The sequence below is a fragment of the Lissotriton helveticus genome, chromosome 5_1 (assembly GCF_964261635.1).
Source record: "Lissotriton helveticus chromosome 5_1, aLisHel1.1, whole genome shotgun sequence".
NCBI classification, from domain to species: domain Eukaryota; kingdom Metazoa; phylum Chordata; class Amphibia; order Caudata; family Salamandridae; genus Lissotriton; species Lissotriton helveticus.
In genome coordinates, this window is record NC_136065.1 from 1,007,753,054 (window position 1) to 1,007,776,158 (window position 23,105).

Below are 23,105 nucleotides of genomic sequence, written 5' to 3' on the forward strand. Positions count from 1 at the left end.
GTTAATTCTGCCCGCTCTTTTGATGGGAGGAAGAAGAAATGAATTGCTTCATTTGTGCTGCTTGGGTGGAATGCTAATGGCGGGAGGTGGATGTGCATTAATTATTCATGCCAGTGGCGCGAGCTCTCGGAGAGGGCAGGCCGTGCCTTCCCCGCCGTTACCATTGCAACAAGTGGATGCTGGCCTGCAGAGCCAGGCGAACACACGGCCCCGAACGCCTTTTAATTAAAGAACGCTTTGAAACATGCCTTCCCGGGAAAGGACGCCCGTCTTCCTCAAGTGTGCGCGACACGCACACATGAACTTAAAATCTGTAAACGAAGCACACTGGTCCCAGCACAACAGGTCTTTCACTACTTACCTGTACTTCAGCCTAAACTCGGCCTCCGGCGGAAAAAGAGCTTCCACAGGTAAGTTTAATAATTAGTGAGTTGGTGACCGTGGAAAATACACTCTGGTTTCAGTGTTTACACGTTGTTATCAATATCGGCGTCTGCATACATCATTTTAAGCAGCCCACACATACTTTTGAAAACTTTTCAAATTTGCAAGTACAGTACTTCACCGAAATTATTGTGCACATTTTCGGTTGTAAGAAGAACATTTCTGAAGTTAGTAAGGTGGGCGCTTTGACGTATTCACGTAAACGTAAACGTTTCTGCTTATACTTGTTAGTCGCGCACAATTCTTTGAGTGGTGCTTAAAGCCCCCTTCAGTGATGTGTTTTAGAACATACGGATATGTCTTCCTCTTCCACACAGGGTCGTTTACTTTTACTTCCGTGGCAGTCACTCTGTGTTTAGTTCCGCATTGTTGATGTGGAAAGCAAATAAAAGATAATATAGTAAAACAGCCTTAGTATAAGAGTGAAGGATGACTAGGAGGCCAGAGGAAATTGTATTTGTTAAAGAGATAATGGTGAATTAGTTTTACTTTAATGGTTGCCGGATACCTTGCTTCATTTCATCCCATCTCGATACTCTTAAACTCTTTACCTCTTTCGCTGTGCTGTTACTAGCACTGAATGCACAAAACATTTATGATTCTTGCAGGGCATAAGACAAAACGGTTCTGCTGACCACAACATGAGAGGACCATATAATTGAGCTCGCCGCTGTGTTTCCCGCTCGGGAAGCCACCACAGCTGTAAAATGTATAAATATTTAAAACTTTTTCTCAATATTTAGGCAGAGGGTATTACTGAAATCTGTGTTGCTGCTATATTTAAGGAACAAGAAGCAGCCAAACGATGCTTCTCCAAGGTGCGTGAGGATACACAAATATGGCTTTAGTGTTTTTTAATGCATTGTATTTTCCCATTCTTGATACATTCAAATCTCCAATATGGGTATATTTTGCATGAACCAAAAGTGAATGTCATGGAATATAGGATAGTTTTGTAGTGAATAAAAGAAAGTCCAATCCATGTAGTTTCTTCCAAGTATATTTATTCAGGATATGATGTTAAGTTGAGCCCCACCAGGGGCAGTCTTCCTGCTGCTCAGCCCTTCCACCAACTGACTCTCTCACTCACCAACATTCCACTGCCACCTTTCACATCAACATTCCACTCCACAGTCACACTGGCTGAGAAGCAGGTATAACAAGTTTCCTATTCAGAGAGCAACAATTCCACAAATACATTCTTATAAAATACAATATTTTATTAAGGAGTGGGCGGGGCTTGTTTACTTTTGTAAGGTCCATCTCTGCCCAGCAATCTCTGCTGACATCGATTCTTTAAATTAGAATATTTCATTTATGGGTGCAGCTGGCACTTTAGGAACTGCAAGGTAAACTGCAAGTGTTTTGCGGCCGCAAATGTGGCACACAATATTAGTACATAGCATGTTGACTCACCATTAAGAAGGGACGCCCCTTCCTAATAGAGAGAGTTGCAGACTCGCAAAATAGCATTTGTACATGCTATTACCCTTTTTTGCGGCAGCAAACGGGAGGATCTCCTGTTTGCCGCCGCAAAAAAGGGTCATACTTTTGGCCCTAAATCTCTATGGCTAAGTAAGGGCTGTTGTCCAGGTTTTACCATTTTCACACTTGCTGTCCCCAGCAGTTGTGGTATTTGCAAATACCTTGACCAATGCCATATTAGTATCAGGATATAACGATGCAAGAAACTCGCTAAAAGCAGTTCTACTCCAGAAAATAGAGCGCTAATCAAAGTTTCAATTTCTTGTGTATTATACAAAGCCATACCCATTTTAGGGCATATAACCAGACCTCTTTAAATCTCATTTGAGAATTGACAACAACAGTTTATTATATGTTAGCACATGCTCATTTCATGAGTGGGTTGTTCACAGAAGTACATCTGTATGCCACTCACTTCAAGCTGATGATACATTTCAGTGGACAGATAGCAAGATAATTGAACTGGATCAATACATTTCCAGATCTCACATAAGATTTTTAGACGTGTTTCAAAAAAGCCTCCCCATAGCATCTCGAGCACATTGAAAAACCCAACCTAATTATTTATGGGGGGAGAGAGTTGTGTTTAAACGTGAACCTTCGCATAAAATCATAAGTGTACAGCTTATACCCATACACATGGAATTAGGAAATGTATTTTAAAATAAAGATCGCAATTAACTTATGCACAACTGCCCTCTGGTTGCGGCGTCGGTTGACGTCGCAACAGGACTGTAAAAACAGCGGCGCAGCCTGAGCCGCGAGTGGAGCCCCGCTGGTTTTACAGTCCTGTTGCGACATCAACCGACACCGCAACCAGAGGGCAGGTGTGCCTCAATGGATTCAACACTTTGAGCATGCAAGCGGCATGAGGCAGTCATCGCCACCCACTTGGGGATTGAGTCAAATGATATCTGGAGCCTGGTTACAGTGGCTCACTTGAGCAAATAAACGTGAGGCACTACAGGATCCAGTAGGCCACAGTCGTGGCCACGCCCATTGGGGCGGGGACCTAGTTACGAGGGTGCCTTTTAAACGTTTGCTACCAGAGACTTTGTTTACCTGCGAGCTCCTGAAGAAATGCTTAACAGAATGAAACACGTTGAGCATAATCATAGGACTTACTTTTAGCGAGACACTTCCGTGCTGTTTCCAAGCCGTTTTTTCCATTAAAATGTGGCTATTTCTACTCACCTGTGTTGGGCTTCCTCATTCCAGGCAACTGTGGTTTTGGATATATAAATATATATATATCAATATTTTTTTAATAAATATCAAACTCAAACTTATTTATTTAAAAGAATAATAATTTTTTTTAAGTACATTTTATTGTAACTATTAATGGTAAAGAAAACTTAGAAAGCAACAAACATATATACAGTCAGTAAAAATAAAAACAACAACCCAATGTAATATATTAAAGTAAAGACAGAAAAATAGTTTGCTTTAATACTGTACACTAAATATAGAAGTGATTTACAGATAATTAAAAAAAATAACAATGCTTTAACAATTTTAAAAAATGTTAAAAATTAAAAAAGTATATATTTGAAAAACATTAATTAAGCAAATATAATACATATATTAAAAATATATAATTGTGTAAAATCCTCATTAACTTAAAAAAATTCAAAATATAAAAAAACAAGATCAAATTGACTAACAATGATAAACTAATATAAATCCACTGTAATCAACATTAGGGAAACTGTTGTAGTTCGCATGGTTTGATTTACTATTCGCACTGCAGTTTACGCACAGTAGGGAAGTTGTTGGACTGTGGAGGGGTATTTGGTATTCCCACTCCGGTTTAAGGATCAACAGAGAAAGTGATGTACTTAGGAGGGGTTAGATTTACTATTCCTTCTCCTGTCCTAGCAACAGTAAGGAAAGCACTGGATTTCAGAGAGTTAGGCTTACTAAACCCACTCCAATGTATGCAACAGTAGCTAACGTTTTGGTCTTCAGAGTGGTTCAATTGATTATTTCCACTCTAGTCTAAGCAACTGAAGGGAAAGTGTTAGACTTTCCAGGGGTTAGATGTATTATACCCACTCCAGTCTAAGCAGCAGTAGTGAAAGTGTTGGACTTTGTATGGGTTTACTTCTCCCTATCCAGTCTAAACAACAGTAGGTAAAATGCAAACTTTGGAGGGGTTAGTTTTACTATTCCTATTCCAGTCTAACCAATAGTAGGGAAAGTGTAGGTCTGCGGAGGGATAGAATTGCTATTCCTAATTCAGTCTAAGCAACATTAGGGAAAGGGATTGACTTCTGAGGGGTTAGATTTATTATTCCCATTCCAGGCTTTACAACAGTAGGGAAAGTGTTTGACTGTAGAGCTGTTACATTTCCTATTAACACTGCAATGTATGCAACAGCAGTGAAAAAGTAGAACTATGTAGGAATTACATGCACCAATCAAACTTAACATAAATATGTTCTAGAAAATTTTAAACAATACCTAACAACATCATGGGTAGGTACCATCCCTAAAGGAGAGGATGGGGATTTTTTGGGTATTAATTTCCGCAACCTCAAGTTGGTGCGCAGCAACCCCAAATTGGTAGGAACAATATGATATAGACTGTCTGGCTTTAAGAGCTCCAAATGCAATATGCAGCATGTTCCCATGGGTTATCTTTACAGGCCACCTGCAACTATGTTGCCAACTCCTGTCTTGTGAGATCTCCAGCCCCCCAGGCCATTTTTGATTCTGACTCAAAACCTTTTTTTACCTCTAGCAGATGTTGATTGACTGGGATGTAATAAGCCATTGCTTAATGCATATGGCCCAAGTCCTTGGTCTACCTGTTTTCACTCTGCACCTAGTACTATTGTTCGAGTCCAAGCCCTTTTTCCACTGGAACAATGCACTAGTCATATTGATAATCTGGCCGAATTGAGGTCTCTTATTAACTCACTAGACAAGGAAGTGATAACTCCTTCTTAACATCTGGCAGCAGGTGCTGCCACGAGCATCAGCTCATGTATTACCCCAGTCGTCCCTGACCTGAATTTACTTTATTGGAACATCGCCAGCATTTCCAATGATATTAATTAGTTTATCATAATTTCAGAGTATCAGATTGTTTGCTTGCAGGTCAAATGATCCTGCAGCAACCACCACGCCAACATGATCCACTCTGTGATAACACTGGTTTGTCCATCTGTGCATGGACAACATAGTGGTGGTTTGTTAACCCTAGTTGCTTTGGCCTTGCAGGCAAGATAATCAGCACCTTTTTGAATTCACCCCATTTCCAAATAATATATATGTGACTTGCCATGTCCCCACTAAGGGCCCTATTAAAACATTTCAGCAGAGCAGTAGCACTGCCATGCCACCACTCTGGCCAAGGGTGCCACAGCCCACCAGCTTTTGCGGTTGCCCCTGTGGTGCCCTTTCAAAGGTGGCGGTGCCTTTTAAAAAATCACTGCAATGGGAATGGCTCACAAGATTCCTGCATGGTTTGGACTCGAAAGTCTATGCTGTGCAGGAACCTATGTGCATGCAGCCCGGTGTGCATCAGCATATGTTTGAGGCACAGGGTGTTTCCTCTCCACCAGGATTTTGATGGTGGTTGAACCAACATGAAAAGCCTGGCGGAGGGGAAACTTGTAATATGCTTGGTGGCACTGGGCGGTCCCACCAACCATATTGCAGCCTCTGACTGCCGCTCCTATGCCAGGGAACTGCGGATCCCTGTTTGAGCCAGCGTTGCCAGGGCTGTCCGACTGCCTGAGTCATAATCGGGCAGTCAGACCTGCCGTGTGGCGTTGGCTGGATCCGCCACCACGATTTTGGCGGTCCTCGGGCGACCAGACATGTAATAGGGCCCTTTGTGTATTGATTAACTTTTATCATAGTAACTTCAATGGGAGGAACCCCGCAATAGTGGAGTCCTCTTATCTAGAACTAGCTAGAGTTCTAGATAGACTCAATGGGGACTATGTTATTTTGTGGAGTGGAAATTGCAATTGCTGGTTATGCCCTATCTCCAAAAATGCAGTGTGTGGCCAGGGGGATCATGAGTCTGTGGATTTCTCTTATTTCAAGCATAATTCATGTGGTAACATGCTAAATAGGGTGTTGTTGAGCCAAAGCCTTGTTCTGAGTATGGACCTAGTCTGGCTGGTAGATACAATACAAGTGACCTTTACGGGGCAGGGCAACGGCAGCATGATCAACTTTATTGCCATTTCCCAGGAATGGGGTAAACATGTAGTTAATTTCTCCATTGTCCAATGGTGCATGAGTGATCATAATCTGTTCATACTGAATTTACACATGGGCTTGTCTCCTCTGCAACATACCCACAGTATCCCCCAAATGAGTACTAGAGGTACAGGGGTATCCTCTGCAAATGGCAGAACATTGACACTCAATCAATCAATCAGTGCATTTATAAAGCGCGCTACATACAAATGAGGGTCTCAAGGCGCTGGGGGGGAGCGGGGGCCGCTACTGATCGAAGAGCCAGGTCTTGAAGAGTTTTCTGAAGGCCAGCAGGTCCTGAGTCTGTCGTAGGCTGGTGGGGAGAGCGGTTGTTTTCCTGATGCGTGGAACTGTGGCGAGGGCGAGGTGGCTGAGCGGAGGTTTCGGGTGGGGGTGTGGAAGCTGAGTCGGTTGTTGAGGTATGTAGGTCCGGTGTTGTGTAGGGCTTTGTGTGCGTGGATGAGGAGTTTGAAGGTGATCCTCTTGTTGACGGGGATCCAGTGCAGGCCTCTCAGGTAAGGTGTGATTTGGCTGCGTCGGGGGACGTTGTCGTGCCGAGGCGTTCTGGATTCATTGTAGTCGTCTCAGGAACTTGGTTGTTGTTCCTTAGTAAAGGGCATTCCCGTAGTCGAGTCTGCTGGTGATGAGGGCCTGGGTGACGGTCTTTCTCGTGTCGGGAGGGATCCATTTGAAGATCCTGCAGAGCATGCGGAGGGTATTGAAGCAGGACGCGAAGACGGCGATAACTTGCCTGGTCATGGAGAGGGTGGAGTCGAGGATGACCCTCAGGTTGCACGCGTGGTCTGTGGGTTCCGGGGGCGTGCCTAGCGATGTGGGCCACCAAGAGTCATCCCAGGCTGATGGGGTGGGTCCAAGAATGCAGACCTCCGTCTTGTCTGAGTTCAGCTTCAGTCTGCTGTCCTTCATCCAGTCGGTGCTGGCCTTCATTCCTCTGTGGAGGTTGGCTTTGGCGGTGTGGGGGACACTGGGGAATTAATTACATCTTCAGCTGCGGAAAGTATGGAACACTTCTCGGCCTGTACACTAGGTGTACTGGGGGCTTATAGTGAAAACTGCAAATATGCAGCAGATTTTTTGACAGCACCACAACCACAGGGCCTCCTTGGGCAAAAGAAATGGTTTTACTGGCAAAGTTTCACAAGCGCATAGTAACCTTTTACAGGCTATAAAAGGACACCCAGCGATAGTGAAGAAGTAAGAACTTGCAGAAAGATTTATGAGGATACACTCAAGGCTTGAAAGGACACTATCAGAGGCAAGACCTGGGAACAGCTATGGCAGGCAAGTGTCACCAACGATGTTGCTCTGTTCTGGAGAACAGTAAACACCCCCTTCTTTGAGAATAGCCACAATACTAACACCGATGTTACAATACCATCTCACTCCTGATTGTCTCATTTTATCAAACTTAATGAAACAAAAAGTCAGAGAAGGTGACCAGTAGTATAGAGGAAAACATACCAACTTCTGGGCGTGAATTCTACCCCCGATATCACTAAAGGAGATTATTTCAGCAGTGGAATGATGCCCAAGCAATAAAGCCTCAGGCCCAGATAGGGTACCCATTGATCTTTCAAAAAGAAATCTTGAACTCTGGGCCGCTCTTCTAGTAAATTTCCTGCACAGTTCCATTCTTTTCGCCCCCCCCACCCAAGAAGTAGTCAAGTGCAATTATTATCCCCATATTTAAGAAAGGAGCTCGAGGGGATCCATATTTCTACCGTCCTATTTCCCTCATCGACTCCATGGCCAAAGTGATAATCAGGATATTGTTAGACCGTCGGGAGGACTGGGCTACTGAGAATGGCATTTTAATGACTGTGCAGTATGAGTTCAGGCCAGGATTAGGAACATCAGATCAATGCCTGAACCTACATCTCTTGAATTGTAAATATATTCAAGCCAAGGGGAGATGCCTACATCTCACCTTCAGGGACCTCAATTTGTCATTTGACAATGTCAACAAGGGAAAACTATGGAGGGTGATGTTGACTAAAGGTGCAGCTCCGGATATTGCGCATTTGCTGTCCCAACTCCATGTGGCTGTAGAGGGCTGTGACAGGTATGATTCAAAGGGGAGAATGCACACCCCTATTAAAATCTGACAAGGAGTCAGACAAGGCTGTGACCTGTCCGCTTTTTTATTCAACCTCTACATCATCGATCTTGATACCTTCTTGACATCAGAGGCAGATCTACCCAGGGCAGGAACAAAACGTCTTCAAGTACTTATGTATGCTGATGATTTTGTCCTAATGTCTGGAATCGGGTTGGGCCTACAAAAGTTGTTAGACCGATTTGTTAAGTTTATGGATGATTTGGGGCTGTCCACTACCAAATCAAAGTTGTTTACTATGGTCTCTGAAACTGAGCCCGTACTTAATCAGTGACACTAGATTACAGTCAGTCTAGTCTTTTACTTACTTGGAGATACTATTTGATTCTAAGAGCTCCGGGAAACAGCTGCTAAGAGTGAAATGTGCACAATTTAAGATGACCATGACTTCATTATTCAAGTCTGTTGTGAAATTGGATTCAGCACCTATGGAGACAATAACTAAAAGTTACAAGGCCAGATATCATGTGGTCCACTCTTATGGCACTGGTGTATGGGGTTTTATGACTCAGCACAGCTGCAGATTGCTGAAAATAACTTTTTAGGCTAATTGCTTTGACTTACTAGGTCTGTACCTGCCTTCATATGCCATGATGAAGTGGGTCTACAATGCCTAGAGAACCTCATTAAGATAGCACCGTCCTTTCTGTGGTTATCGATCTTGTCTAGGCCTGAAGCGCCTCTTAACCAAATGGTAATTGACAATTGTTTGAGCTTAGACTAAGGACATTATTACAATTACACTGTCCATAGAACCTCTGACCACCGCCACACTGCGGGCCTGCCAGCAGTATTACGAGTGTCTGGGTCAGACAGCCACAGGACCGCTGCATTCGCCCGGGAGCCAGGATGCCGCTGTAGTCGTACAGTGGTCAGGGAGCTTCAATATGCTGGCTGTGCTGCTGCGGCACAGCTGAGCATATTACGAGTTACCTTTTTGCCGTCCCATTCATGATGGTGAGCTTCCCATTAAAAGGGTGGCGGAGAGGCAACAAAAGGGTGCTGCTCCTGAAGGTGCTTTTACGGGGGTACAACATGTGCCTCCCCAGGATTCGCACCCCCAAGGTCTTGTACAGTGTGGTACGCATGCCATATCATGTAGGAAAGTACAGACGACACTCTCACGGTGGAGGTCTGCATGTTAGGCTCTCCCATGAGCCTAACAGACCACTACTGTCAGACCGACACTGAAATGCTCACCCGCCATGTATTACACTTATAATCCGGCAGGCGGGCGCACCACAGTCTTGGCGGTCCTGCAGCGGAAGGTGCAGTGGTGGCGCCGCTGGAGGACCACCAAAGTCGTAATAAGGCCCAAAGTCTTTAATACTAGGTGGCTGCCTTATGTGAAGGACCAACTTTACTCAATCTGCTGCCCATCACTTTTTGACAATCCACAAAAACCTTAATCTGCCACTTAGAGCTGCTGTTGAAATTGAAATACTGGCTCAACTGAGAAGGAAAAGAGCAGCAGGAGAGTGCAGTAAGAGGATGGTGGAGGACTATACCTCATTAATTATAACTATTTGTCTGGAGCCTTATTTATACATTGTTCCAACCTATCAGAGATAATATTTGGTAAGATTACGCCTTAATATGTCACTCATACTGGTTTCTTACTCATCCAAGGCATACTGCAAATAAGTTATTTTGCCTCACCCTTGAGACTCAGGATCTATCCAGTCGCAGCTGCATTTTCTCTTTTTTTGAGATCTAGACAGGGTCAATAGGACAAGCATCCTAAAACCTTTACTTAGAAACGTCAATATTAGATTTTGCAGAGCATCTTTATATTATCTACAACTGTTGCAATCCAATGCAGTGTGCCTAACAGTTTATAGATTTATTGCAGCAGCAGTTGGGAAAATAATCCTAATTTGATCAAAATCATTGTACGCACCCTGAAGGCCATTTTCAACCTCGGTTTCTTGTTATAGAAGTGGAGGCTACTAGTTGCATATAATAACTATGGGGCATATTACCAACAAGTAGCGATAATTATCGCTAAATAGGCTTAGCGACGATTTTATTATCGCTGCCTATCGCTGGATATGTTAGCGGAGAAAACATGCTATTAGCAACGTTTTTCTCCATTGTGCTAAAATATCCATCGATAGCGGTGAAATGCGTGAATATCGCTGGGAATACAGCGATATTCACGCATTAGCGACAAAATGCTCTTAGCCATGTTATCCACCTCCCTTTGGATAACATGGCTAAGAACTGGTCTGAGCAGGCATTGTTTTTGGCGATAGCGGGAATATTACCATGCTGGCTGATAAACCAAGCACTTGTATGGTTTGTAGGGGGTGGACCAGCATGGAGTTTATATTACCGATATAAAACAGACCACTCAATGGGAATTATAAAAATATGATGCTCCTACTGGCTGCTGCTTTTGCTCATTTTGCACATGTTCTATCTGGTGAATGTTTCCGAAACTGTTGATACTGTTGTGTGTACTTGATTACTGCACATTTGGGTTACCTATCATTGCTGAACTGTTATTGAAATGCGGTACTGACGAAGGAGATGGCATTGCTCAGAATAATATTTTATGTGAAGTTTTAAACAGTAATTTTAATCAATGTGTTTTTATATAATAAAAAAACCTAAATACATTTATATTTACTTCCCTCCCTACAACCCAAGCAAAACTCATAAACATCCCCAAAAATAATTAAATACCAAAATAAAATAAACAAAATTAAAACAATCAATAATACATGATTTAATAACTTAAATGAAGCACATCATTTAAATAATAAAACATTTGTAAAAATACATAATTAATTTTCAAAGCAAAATGAATTGTGATTAACATTTAGGTAAAAATATATTTTCATTACTTCCCATCTTATTCCTTAAAAACCCAACAACCAGCTGCCAAAATATAAATGACTAATAATGGTATAACAACTAAAACAATTATTGCATTTTACAAATTAAACTTAAATAAAAAAATGGCAGATACATAAACACTTTAAACAAATATTGCTCAATTAAATATTTAATTTACAATAACAATGAATTAACATTTAACTTAATTGATTATAATGTAATTAACTTCCAACCATGCTCTCCTACAAACTAAAAAATGCACTACTAAAATATAAATTACTAACATAAATAAAAATTCAAAATACATAAAAAAATTCAACTAAATGAAACACATGAACTAGCAGTTAAAAAATTAAACAATTTACATACTAATAATCAATTAACTATTAAATGGACATAAAAAATTAACATTAACATCAATTATTAATTCAATTAACTTCACATCGTATTCACCTACAAATCCAGCAACCTGCTACGTTATTATAATTTACTAATTGAATCTTTAAAATATTACACATTCATTAAGCACGTGGTTTACTGTTTCCGATATTCAGCAAACATGAAATGTGATGCTCACAGTGACCACCACCTGCAAATATGAATTTGCTTACTGTGCGTTGTCAATTGCCTGCTCTCTGCTGCACCAATGCGAAGAGGGTCACATCTTCCATGGTAATTGTATCCGTGTTGACTAAGCATCCGAGCTTTGCTTGGTGCTCGTACTCCATAGGCTGAACTGTAGGAAATTAGGCATTTCACTTTTCAAATTCAGATGGTGTGCTGCTGAGCAATTACCATCTAATGATTAGGTTGTTTGCATAGATTACTCAGTCTATGCTTAAGAAAGCATTACATTAACTTAAATGCAGGATTTGGAGCTAAAGACAACTGTCAGGGTGGCATGCTTCTTGTGTCTCTGTTAAGTGGTGGGAGCAAGCTTACAGAAAATATGGTCTTCATAATATTTCATCCTTTAATTACTAAACAACTACTCTAATATTGGCTTCTAGCAGGGGGGTTCTTTAGCTTCCCTGACTCCCTTCCTGTCTTTCTGCAGGCTCTCCCTCTGCATGCTGTGTCTCATTTCAGAGATGTAGCTGTCCGCACTGGGAGTTCAAGGGTCCCTACTTGCAGGCTTGTACTCCCATCATCTGTTTCCTAAAAATACCATTTTTATCGGGACATTTTAGTTGCGTGTAGAAGGAAATGTTGTGCCATTTTATGCTGTGTTTTTACTCATTGCACCTTAGTTTAAGCTTTTATTTAACATCCACCGATATCTAGGAATGTAGCTGCAGTGTCCCTGTTCAATTAAAGTAGCACCTTTTGATAAATTATCAAGCAATCTGGCACGGCTAGGGTGCATGAGAAGGAAAAACAAAGAGTTTAACGAAGAGTTTTCCAGGAGGTGAATAGTTACAGATGGGACCCCCTCACCTAGGCTCGCAGTGAGGAAGGCCCAAAGGGTGGACATATATAGAATTTAATAACCTTTGAAATTCAATGTAATCCCCCCAAGCGTGATTAATCGACTGGAGACAAGTTGGGTATTGCATTAGACAATAAACAGTTCTCAGGCAGTATTTATTACAAACTCAATCAGCACAAATCATAACTCACATTATTTTCCATATACTTTTCTAAAATGCACAGCATGACCACAGTTATCAGTGACATACTGTAGGCTAAACTCTGAAGCTTCTAACTGACATTTCTATGGAGCATTGATTGGCCACCCGGCTGACCCTTATAGCACCGGTTAATTGACTTGGTCGCAAGTGAACTCCCTAGCCCTGCTAGATGTTATGTTATGTTATGTTAGTGCATATTTATAAAGCGCATGGCTACGCTCTGGAGTGTCCCGGCGCTGAAAGCTAGTCATACGCCACCTAACATCAAGCACACCGACCACAATCGAAGGGCCTACTGCTGAAAGACCCATGTTTTAGGACTTTTCCTAAAAGTCAGGAGGTCTGAACTCTGTCTAATGGGGAGGGGGAGGCTGTTCCACAGCCGTGAAGCAACCACATGAAAAGATCTCCCACCCATCCGAGACAATCTCACCCTAGGAGTGATAATCAGAAGCTGTGATGAGGATCTCAAATTGCGCTTCGGGAAATAGGGCTGAAATCTATCCCTTAGATAGAGTGCTCCAATCTTATGAAAGGCTTTAAAAACCAGGACCAGAGCTTTGAACTGGATTCTTTTCCATACAGGAAGCCAGTGTAGTGACGACAAGAGCAGGGTGGTATGAGTTCTAGAGCCTACCAGAAATATGGCTCTAGCTGCTGCATTCTGAATCACTTGTAGCCGGCCCAAAAGATATTCCGGCAAGCCGAGATACAAGGAATTCACATTATCTAGTCTGGATGTAACTTTCACAGGACGAATCCATTCGCTCCCTCACACCAAAGGAACCAAGGTCAGCATTTAAGCTGAGCCCTTAACCTACCATGCCAGATCCTCCCTGAAAGAGGATTCCCTCTGGGACCCTTCAAGAGATGGACCTGGCCACAAGCACAAACTCCAAACATCCCTAGGACAGTCCGATAGAGTACCCTGGAAGGCCAAAGACAACCGCTGTAGCCCACGTACTCAGCGCTAATCTACACACCATAAAACGACTGTCCCAATTTTAGATAATATTTAAAGCCAAATCAGACCACAGCTCGTCTGATTTTCAGTGTATGATGTCAAGGTGTGATCTGCTTTGTGGCCAAACACAATTCCACCCCTGCAAATTGCAATAACAAACATTAGTATGAGTGTTAATTAAAGCAAGAAAACATAATAACCTTCAGAACATATCAAACAGTGAAAACAAATCCGAGACCCCCACCCGCAATTTTAGGGATGGGTGTGGGAAAACAGCAGTGTGGATGCTAAGAAGCAGTTAGAGACCCTCCAATCTTATATGACCATTTTACTGGCCTCTACTGTGCCCCAAGGCTACCAGACAGTAACCTAGCAGTAAATGTTCTTGAACTGAGGTTTCCTGTGCTTTTGCCTCTACACACGCTAAATTTCCAAGCAGCAGTGTCAATGGTCATTGAAGGTCCTTCTTCAGGTGTGGACTAACCTGTATGCTGGGATCCACCATCACGACAAACTTATTTTGTTCACTGGACTCAGGGATGTAGCTATCTGTGGTGCAGCTGGTTCAATGCACCAGGGCCCAGAGATGGAAGGGGTCCCACCTGCAATAGCCCATTGAGCCCTGAGAGGGCACCAACCAACATAGGCACTGGAGTTCTGAAAATGAATATGCATTAAAGGTGATTTGAAGTTTTGGTTTTATCTTGTCACATTTTCTGTGCATTCAGAGAAAGAGGGTAAATGTCAGTCTAGTCTTCTGACAAATTGCTGCTTATTCTTTTAAAATGGAAACTGATGTTTACTTTCTCTTACTGCAAAGTGCGAGGATTATGTAAAGTGAACTAAGTGGCAATCTTGCTGGTGTGAGAGGAAAGGCTGTAAGATGTTGTTTTCTTCTAACAAACACGTTTAAATATGTATAAATGAGCTGTGCAAATATTTCAAACTAAATAACAGGAAAGTACAAGTGTAATTATAACAACGATTTTAATAGGATCAGAAAAAATCAAGACACTTTACTTGATGATGGGCATTTGGCAAGTATTCACTAAAACCCAGTTTTCACACAGAAATGTATTGTGTGCTGCATAGTTTTTTCAGTAAAACTGTATGTCTGTGCATATGTAGTGGCTGTTTAATCGGAAACTGTTCTGTAAATGACAGTGTTGTATCACACTGTGCTTTATTAATATATTTGTCACAGTTTGCTCCAAAATACACTAGATACATACTACACCCTTACCACTCTCCTACTGAATGGACATGGCTCATGTGTGACACTTCTCCTTTGTGTGAGGCTTGGATTTTCCAGATTCCCTATTAATTTTACTCTTAATATTCAGTGCCTGAAATAAGCTTAGATGCTGCTGCCTGTGTCATCTCTGTTTTGTATGTGAGAATATCTTAACCTGCACTGCTGCTGACCATCTTGTACCTGTGCTGTGTGTGTGTGGGGGCAAATTGCACTGCTGCCAAATGCTGCACATAGTGGGTGGGTGTGTTTACATACAGGCTTGGGCTGCTGCTGCAGATGATGTCCTTGTTCTGTGTATGCAATGGAAACTTGCATTGTATCTGGCCATGTTGGTATGTATTTGATGGGTGTGAGTGATGTGTGTACTTCCTCCTAGTGCTGTACCTGTTTTATGTGTGGCAATAATGCTATGCCTTTGAGCTGGCTTGCATTCGTACACCACAGTGATGTTATTTACACTCAATCCGAAATGCTGCTTATTTGTTGTAAGTAAGGGAGGCGATAAATGGCCCTGCCCCGTATCACACTTGTTCCATGTCTTTGAAGAAAGCTTGCACTGGCCCTTCAGTGCCACACTTGTTCGATGTCTTAGAATGAAAATTGCACTGACTGGCCCTGCAGTGCCTCATTTGTCCTATGTCTTTGAAGGGAGCTTGGTCTGGCTGTTGTTCAGTACCACCCTTGTTTCTCCATGTCTTTGAATGAAACATGCACTGGTCGTGCAGTACCACACTAGCTCCATGTCTTTCAGGGAACATTGGGATGCTCTTGGCCAGTGCTGTTTGTCTTATTTGTTGTGTGAGCCAAAGATCTCCTGAGATCCTGCTCCCTGTGCTCTATCTGTGTGTGTTATAGGTCTGACCAAAAGACTGTAATATATGTCTCACCAGCCTTTTTGTTCTCCCAAACAATACACTATTTTGCTTAGAGAAAATTAGCTTTGGGTAAGCCCACTCTAGTTATTCATCAGACACCAGGGCATTCACATACTGGTTCAGCCCCTTAGAACATACAGTTAGGCAGTGGACTATCCCACATCAGTCAATTGTGTAGCTGCTAATGTTTGTCTCTGCTCCGCGGGGCAGCTGCTGGTTTATGAGAATGGTAGTGAACTTTGCTGGGGCAGAGTCAGACTAAGTTGGAGGATGAGGAGGAGGGGTGTTGGGGCAGATGACAGACTAAGATGTCACCCTTGTGAAGGGATCCAGGTACTTTGCCTGCACTAGGGCAGCCGCGGTTGATAGTGGGTGTACCTGCCTGGTGGTGACCTGGGGAGGGGGAGGGGCATGGTGGGGGGTAGTTAACTATGGATAACAGAGGTTTACAGGTAAGTAAACAAATAAATAAATAAAAAGAATTTTATTGCGCGCACTGCATCGCATTTGGGGATGCAGTGCATGCAACAAAATTTATTTTCTTTATTTATATGTTTACTTACCTGTAAACCTCCGTAATCCATAGTTTACTACCCCCCACCCTGCCCCTCCCCCTCCCCACTTCACCGCCCGACAGGTACTCCCACTACCATCTGCGACTGCACCAGGGCCAATGGCAGCGTAGCTCTGCCACTAGCTGTTATAGAAAAAAGGCTGCATTATTTACCCTTTACCATCATACAGAATTGACAGATTATGTAGAAGCTGTGTCAAGGGAAGGAACTAAATATTCCAACAAATAACAGCATTGAATGTGATCATCATAAAGTGCAATGTGTGGTAAAATAAACAATCTTTATATCATTCCAACCTAGAATGTTGTTTTTGTTTAGTCCCTTGCATAGCAGACTACTACTGCACTATTAACCTGTCAGAACGTCATTGACGTTTTTTACTATCTGGTCATTTCTTCATTTCCGTGCCAGGTGCTCAGCTAACCTTGTCCAAGTATATTTTCAAGATGCTGCTATTTTTGCCCTCTTCCTGCACTTACTGTTCACTTTTTTTGTACATTTCTTTGATCATCTACAACTGCCTCTTGTTATGACCGATTGTTGCACTTTTTGTTAAACTGTCAGACCGGCATTAAATATACGCTTCCCCACCAGCGCCATGTTGCTCTGCCACACTCCCAGCTAACTCTGTACAAATGTAATTTCATGATGCCGCTGCTTGACCTACACCTGTGCATTTATTTAATTTGTGATCTTTATTTGTTTCTTTGACTTGTATAAACAATGTCTGCTCTTCTTACGCGCAAGCTCTCTACACTTTCATATTGAGGCCCTGTTATTTCCTCATTACCTAAATCTATTGCTAATTTATTGTTTGCACAACTGCTGCGATTATTAACCTCGAATTTATCAGTACAGTGCTATGAATCCTGCTTTAGGTCAAGTATGCACTATATAAGATAAATTAGAAATGTGTGTTTCAGTCCAGTCATTGGCGTCATGTGCTACAGCAGAGAATGTGTCTTCAGTATGTTTGGCGCCATGGTGGGACATGATCTCTGGCACAAAGAAAAAGGGCACGCATTCCTCTCTCCTTTTACAGCATTCCCAGGGCAATCTCTTCACCTCGCCTTCAATAACATTTGTGTGCTCCTACACTGCGCGGTGGCGTCGCATCAATAAAACAAGATCGAGAATGGGTGCCTACTAGTTCGACAGAATGCTTTGTTTGCCCTTTACTCCTGAATGGGGGATGAGAGGTTGCTATGGCTTCCCTTCTTTGGCCCTCTGACTTCATACTTCTGTTCGCCATTGCAAAGATTTGCTACCTCTGGAGTGCTCTCTGGAAGTTAAAGTAGGACTTCGAAGTGCTTTGCTACTAGCGCACTCTTGTGTGGCGTCTGATTGGTAATTTTAATAATCTGGAGAGCAGCTTAAACCAGACATGTCTTCATGTACCCATATGTTTTCTCTTTTATGTCATTGACGTTGCTTTTAATGACATTCATGATAACATGTGCAATTAATCTCTTCTAAATATGGACTGGAAGTGACTATTTCGCATTTTGCGCCCGTGCCACTTATAAGACCCCTTCTGCTCCTGCCCTTTTGGAATAATCCACGTCTAAGGAAATGTGGCCTCACTTTGCCAACACCATCAATACACTCATCTATACTACTATTATAAAGAGAGAACTGTGTCTTTTGAGCCAGGTAAACTTGAAAACTACACCACCAATCGCAACACCCAAAACAGCGTTGGAAAGGGGGGGGTCCAGTAGATGGACATAGGCTATAAAAAAAAACGTTATTTCAAAAATAAACAATGAAAAAAAGTAGTCCCTAAGAAGTAGCGCCGGCCGTGTGTGCTAACAACATGCGTGCTGACATCATCGGAGGACAGGAACGCGAGGAGGAGCGGACAACAGCGCGGGGAGGAGCGGAAAACTTAGCCAGACTGGAGGGAATGAGGTACGTGAACCGCGGGGAAGAGCGGTGAAGTAAGGCGGAATGGAGCGGAATGGAGGACAACAGCGCATGGAGGAGCGGAGAACGTAGCAAGACTGCAGCGCCATGAGGTATGTGAAGCGCGGGGAGGAGCGGTGAAGAACGCGGGGAGGAGCGGTAAGTGAGGCGGAATGGAGCGGGATAGCGGACTGCAGCGGGGCGTGTAGACTGGCTTGGTGTAGTGGAGGGCGGTGAAGTGAGGCGGACTGGAGCGGGATAGCAAAATAAATGATAGGTTTTAAAACGGCTTTCACATTTTGTGCAGACATTTAAGTGAGAGTAGTGGGGGGGCGGTGAAGTGAGGCGGACTGGAGCGGGGGTCTGGGTTTGTGCGACTGGGAGCAAGCGCTGAGGTAAGGTGCACGCAAGCCTGAAATGCTGCTCCCAGCCCCCTTCTGCCCCCGGCAACGCTGTGGCGGGCTGCTAGTTACAAAATAAAGGTTATTTTCATATCTGTGTTCACACCCTGCAGTCAGTGTGACTTCGAAGAAGTACGGCTTCTGTGATTTGAAAATGGCTTTTATGGTTCCAGTTAAATATCTGAAACCCTTATCTTAATGCTTGATGGTGTGAGTGCAGAATCGTATAAAGTGCTTACAATCCGCATCCATTTCACACTCTTCAATAGTATTCTTTCTTTGCCTGTCTTGTCACGGTGGCAGTTTTCAGCTGATTTCCTCTTCAGTCTGTCACATTTCTTCGAAGCCTGCAGCTTCGAGTTGAGCCTGCATGGATTACCTTTAGGTTCTTTCCCATGTCTGGAGCATCTTTATGCAGTGGCACAGCGAGGCACTTTTCATTCCGCATTAGTGGTAATTTCGTTTTTTTTTAAGCACTTTTCAGCGGAGATTTATTTCTAAATTGTGTCAACTTTCAATTCGGAATTTCAACATAATACTTTACACATTTGATATAACACTTCAGCGTTTCCTGTTGCTGATTGTGTATTTACAACATGTATTTGGGGCAGCATGATATGTGCCTATATTCAGCCCTGGTAAAGGGTCAGGGCTACCAAGCATACACCACGACTCATTATACTCACAAGTTGTTGAAAAGTATCAAGCCTGGTCCCCCTCTTGAGACGTCCATGAACATAACCCACATTCTGCTGTTAACACTCAGAGAGATGGGGAATTCACAGAGAAAGACAATAAAGACCCTGACTGTTGACTGGGGTGGGCAATAAACAGCATTCCGCCGGCAGAGTTCGTAGAGTTTTGCCCACTCCGCATTTCAATTGGAACGCGGTAAATACTCCGACAACCGCCGCATGGTGTAGTTTTTTCTCATGTACAGCTCACCAATGTTAAGTCGGAGAGCACAAGTGAGAATTTGCATACTCTTGCATGATTTTCGGGCACGATAACGCCTACAAGCAAGATTTTTCAATATGGGCAGTCGCAGCAGGTTGTGACCATTTGCACTGAGAAAACAGCATCTCAAGTGGTAAAAAGAAACAGCGCCCTCTGACATGTCGTGTGGCGCTATTCACACTGATTTTACAGCATGGTACAAGCTCCCATCGCTAAAAATCAGCAGTGCGACGTGCCATATTCCACCCGCTCGCTGAACTCTATGGAATCTCCGAAACATTTTATGTAACTCCGTTGGATTCCATTGAGTGAAGCTCTGTGAGGCCCGTCCACCTCTACTATTGACATCCCAGAGCCAGGTTACAGAAAAAGTACCTGTGTGTGATACAGTCCACTACATACCTAAGGAAACATGGACAAAGGGAGCCAGGAAATGCATAGGAATTAATTAGTGACTTTAACGGAATCTGAGACATTTTAAGAATAAGGAGCATTTAAACATTCGTAAGGAAGAAATACTGCATCACCAATATGGTAATACTGCATTATAGAATGGAAAAACCGTGGCAGTAATCACCAGTGTAAATTGGTGGCAACTTTCCCTCCAACAATGGGTGGAATTGTGTGGTAAACCATATATTCGGGTGTGGGGATGATTGTTCAACTCTTGTTTGTTTTGTTGCATCTGAAGATTTCCTCTAGGTTTAGTCCACGTGTCTAAATGAACAATTACAATGGTATTGGGGTAAAAAGTAAACCCAGGGTCTGATAGCACTGTGTGTCTAAGAGCTAAAAGCACAGATAATGACACCAAATAGTCTCAAGACATTGTGAAAACTTCTCGACTTATTGAATGGCATTGCGTCACATAGCTAATTCCATTCATAAGCTAAAACTGGCAATGTCCCTGTAATTCCACATAACAGAATGAAGTACCCCTCTAGTATTTGTAATTAGATTGCAGAATTACTGATAACTTTGACCTTCACCTCGAGTAATAATCTGTGGTATGTGTTAACTATGTGACAGAACAGTTGAAATACGCACCAATAGGCTTTATGCAATAGTAGCTAAACAGATATTTTTTCTGAGAGAAGATTAGCTGTTAAGAAACTCAGTGTATAGGTTTATTTTCTGCTTCTGCTAAAATTTGGCATAGCACATAGAAGTATCGATAGGGAGTTAGGACGTAAGAAACTTCCTAAAACTAGGCATGTTTATATTGTTTTCACTAGCCATTACATGCATTGCTACATTTATTTGCTCACTCTGTGTGATTACCTTTCACATTTTATATCCCAGAGTTAAGTCATCTCCTGTTTCTTTGTGCTTTTGTTAGCAATGTGTTACTCATTTACAAAATAGGGTTTTGATTTCTACTATCTCCTTGAACTCATTTAGCGGGACTGATCTTGACAAGAAGACGCTTCCTATTGAGTAATGGTCATTGTGTTATGTATGGTTCGCAGTCCAACTTGATTTCTAATTCGTATTGATGTGTTGAACTGAGTCCTTGCAATAGTTTAAAAAAAACGTTATTTATCTTTTTATTAATGCGCACAATAATGGACTACCATTTTCACACACCATGACAAAGCAGTAACAACAGTTGTTTGAGAGACCTTGAACCCATTCCTCATTTCTTGACTTAATGACTGCAGAATTAGCAACACCGACTGATCATTCGGGATCTTATCACCTTCATCTTCTTCCGATAATTCAACACCCAAGCTATCCGGCATTAAATCTGGACAGACCTGGATCTTATCTCCCATGATTAACTGGGAGTCTTTGCTTTCCTTAGAAAATAAGTCTTCATCGCTAGCTGCTACTGAGCCGCTTTGTGTACTAGGGAGGTTGTCACTTATCCCTGCGCTCTGCATATCCGTTATGTCTTCCTGGACTACTAAGGGCTGATATCTGTTCAGGCTCAGAAAGCCTTCTAGGAAATTAGAGTCCGCGCAAGTAAGACCCTCGGTTAATGGTTTTAGCTCCAGAATAGGAGGTATTACCTTAAAGTACTGTTTGAGTGACAGAAGGGGTTTATTTTATTTTGAACAACTTCAAGGGGTGAATTTTTTAAACCATCTTTCCTCTTCTTCGATTTTCCCTTAGCTTTAGTGGAGAGGGGTGGTTTATTTATGGAGAGCGGCACCTTATTTTTTGGGAGTGTTATATCCTTTTTCACCTGAGCTGAAAATTTTGAGCATTGGGGAATCGCCGCGTCTTGCTTCCTGCTTCTTAAACAATATCTTAAACCGTGTGGACCTTGTAAATCAATTCTTAAATCAAGTGTTTCCTCTGTTGCTCCAGTCGATGAAGTACTATCAAGCTGATTTGGTTTTTGACGCTCTACCCTGGTGGATTCTGGGGGTTGTAGTCCATATGTGCATTTTACCCCTCTGCCTCTACCTGCATGTGAGATTCTGGAAACTGCACTACGCCCTCTCCTGACCTCTACCGCAGCACTAAACCATTGGGTCCCCCCACCTTCCACACTAAAATCCTGAAGCCTCCTCACCTCCTTTTCTGCGTGCGGGGCTGGTGGACCCTCGCCGAGAATGGCGACCTCCGCCCCGGTGTTGCTGCCTGCTCCAGCCAGGTCCTCCTATCCACCAGGAACTTGCCCCGGGAGCTTGCCAATCCAAAAAGAAACGAGAAACACAAAAAACTCCAATGAGTGTGTAACTTGACCTGCGGAGCGCCGCGGAGCCCCACGTTCTGACAGAGGCTGGCGAGGGACAGGCTGTCAGATCTCTCCCAGTAGCACGGTGTACCAAACGCCGTATCAAAACCAGTAAAAAGCCTCGTTTTTACAACGGAAAGGTCCGAATTGTTTTAAACATTATCCGTCGCTCTGGGAAATGTTCTGCCACAGGAAACGCCGAGAGACGCTGCAAGAAATGCCGTCAGAGTCGCGGAGCCTCCCGACTAGCTACTGCTGCTAGCCGCCATGTTCTCTCCTAGGATATTGCATGCACATGCAAAAAATTAGAGGAAACATTTGAGACATTAGCCGCTAAAACGACTGACCTTGAAGCCACAGTCACAGACCTGAAAAAGTTGACCTTGCAACACACAAAGAAAATAGACGATATCAGACAACGAGAGCAGGGTTACCAGGAAAAACTGGAATCAATAGAAAATGCTCAAAGGAGAAATAATCTTCGTTTGCTAAAAGTACCAGAAGGGGCAGAGGGGGAAAACATCGCAGAGTTTGCAGCTAAATTAATCAAACAAGCCACAGCAATTGAAATGTCAGAGCAGGATATAATCAAAGACATACACAGAGTACACAGAGACCCATATAGATTAAGACCAAATAAAACAAGGCCAAGAAAGATTCTGATCCATTTTCTAACATACTCTCTGAAAGATGAGATTCTCAACAGGGCTTTAAAGAGCAATTCCCTTTCA

General features: G+C 42.8%; 1 protein-coding gene across 1 annotated transcript in view; it reads left to right on the top strand.

Annotated features, from left to right (window-relative positions):
- The first annotated feature begins 217 nt into the window (after positions 1-217).
- Positions 218-23,105, top strand: part of C5_1H10orf90 (chromosome 5_1 C10orf90 homolog) — an 822,168-nt gene continuing 799,280 nt past the window's right edge. Inside the window, exon 1 of the mRNA XM_078641149.1 lies at positions 218-410. Coding sequence (XP_078497275.1) covers positions 245-410 — 166 coding nt within the window. The 5' untranslated portion in view covers positions 218-244. The remainder of the gene's footprint in view (positions 411-23,105) is intronic.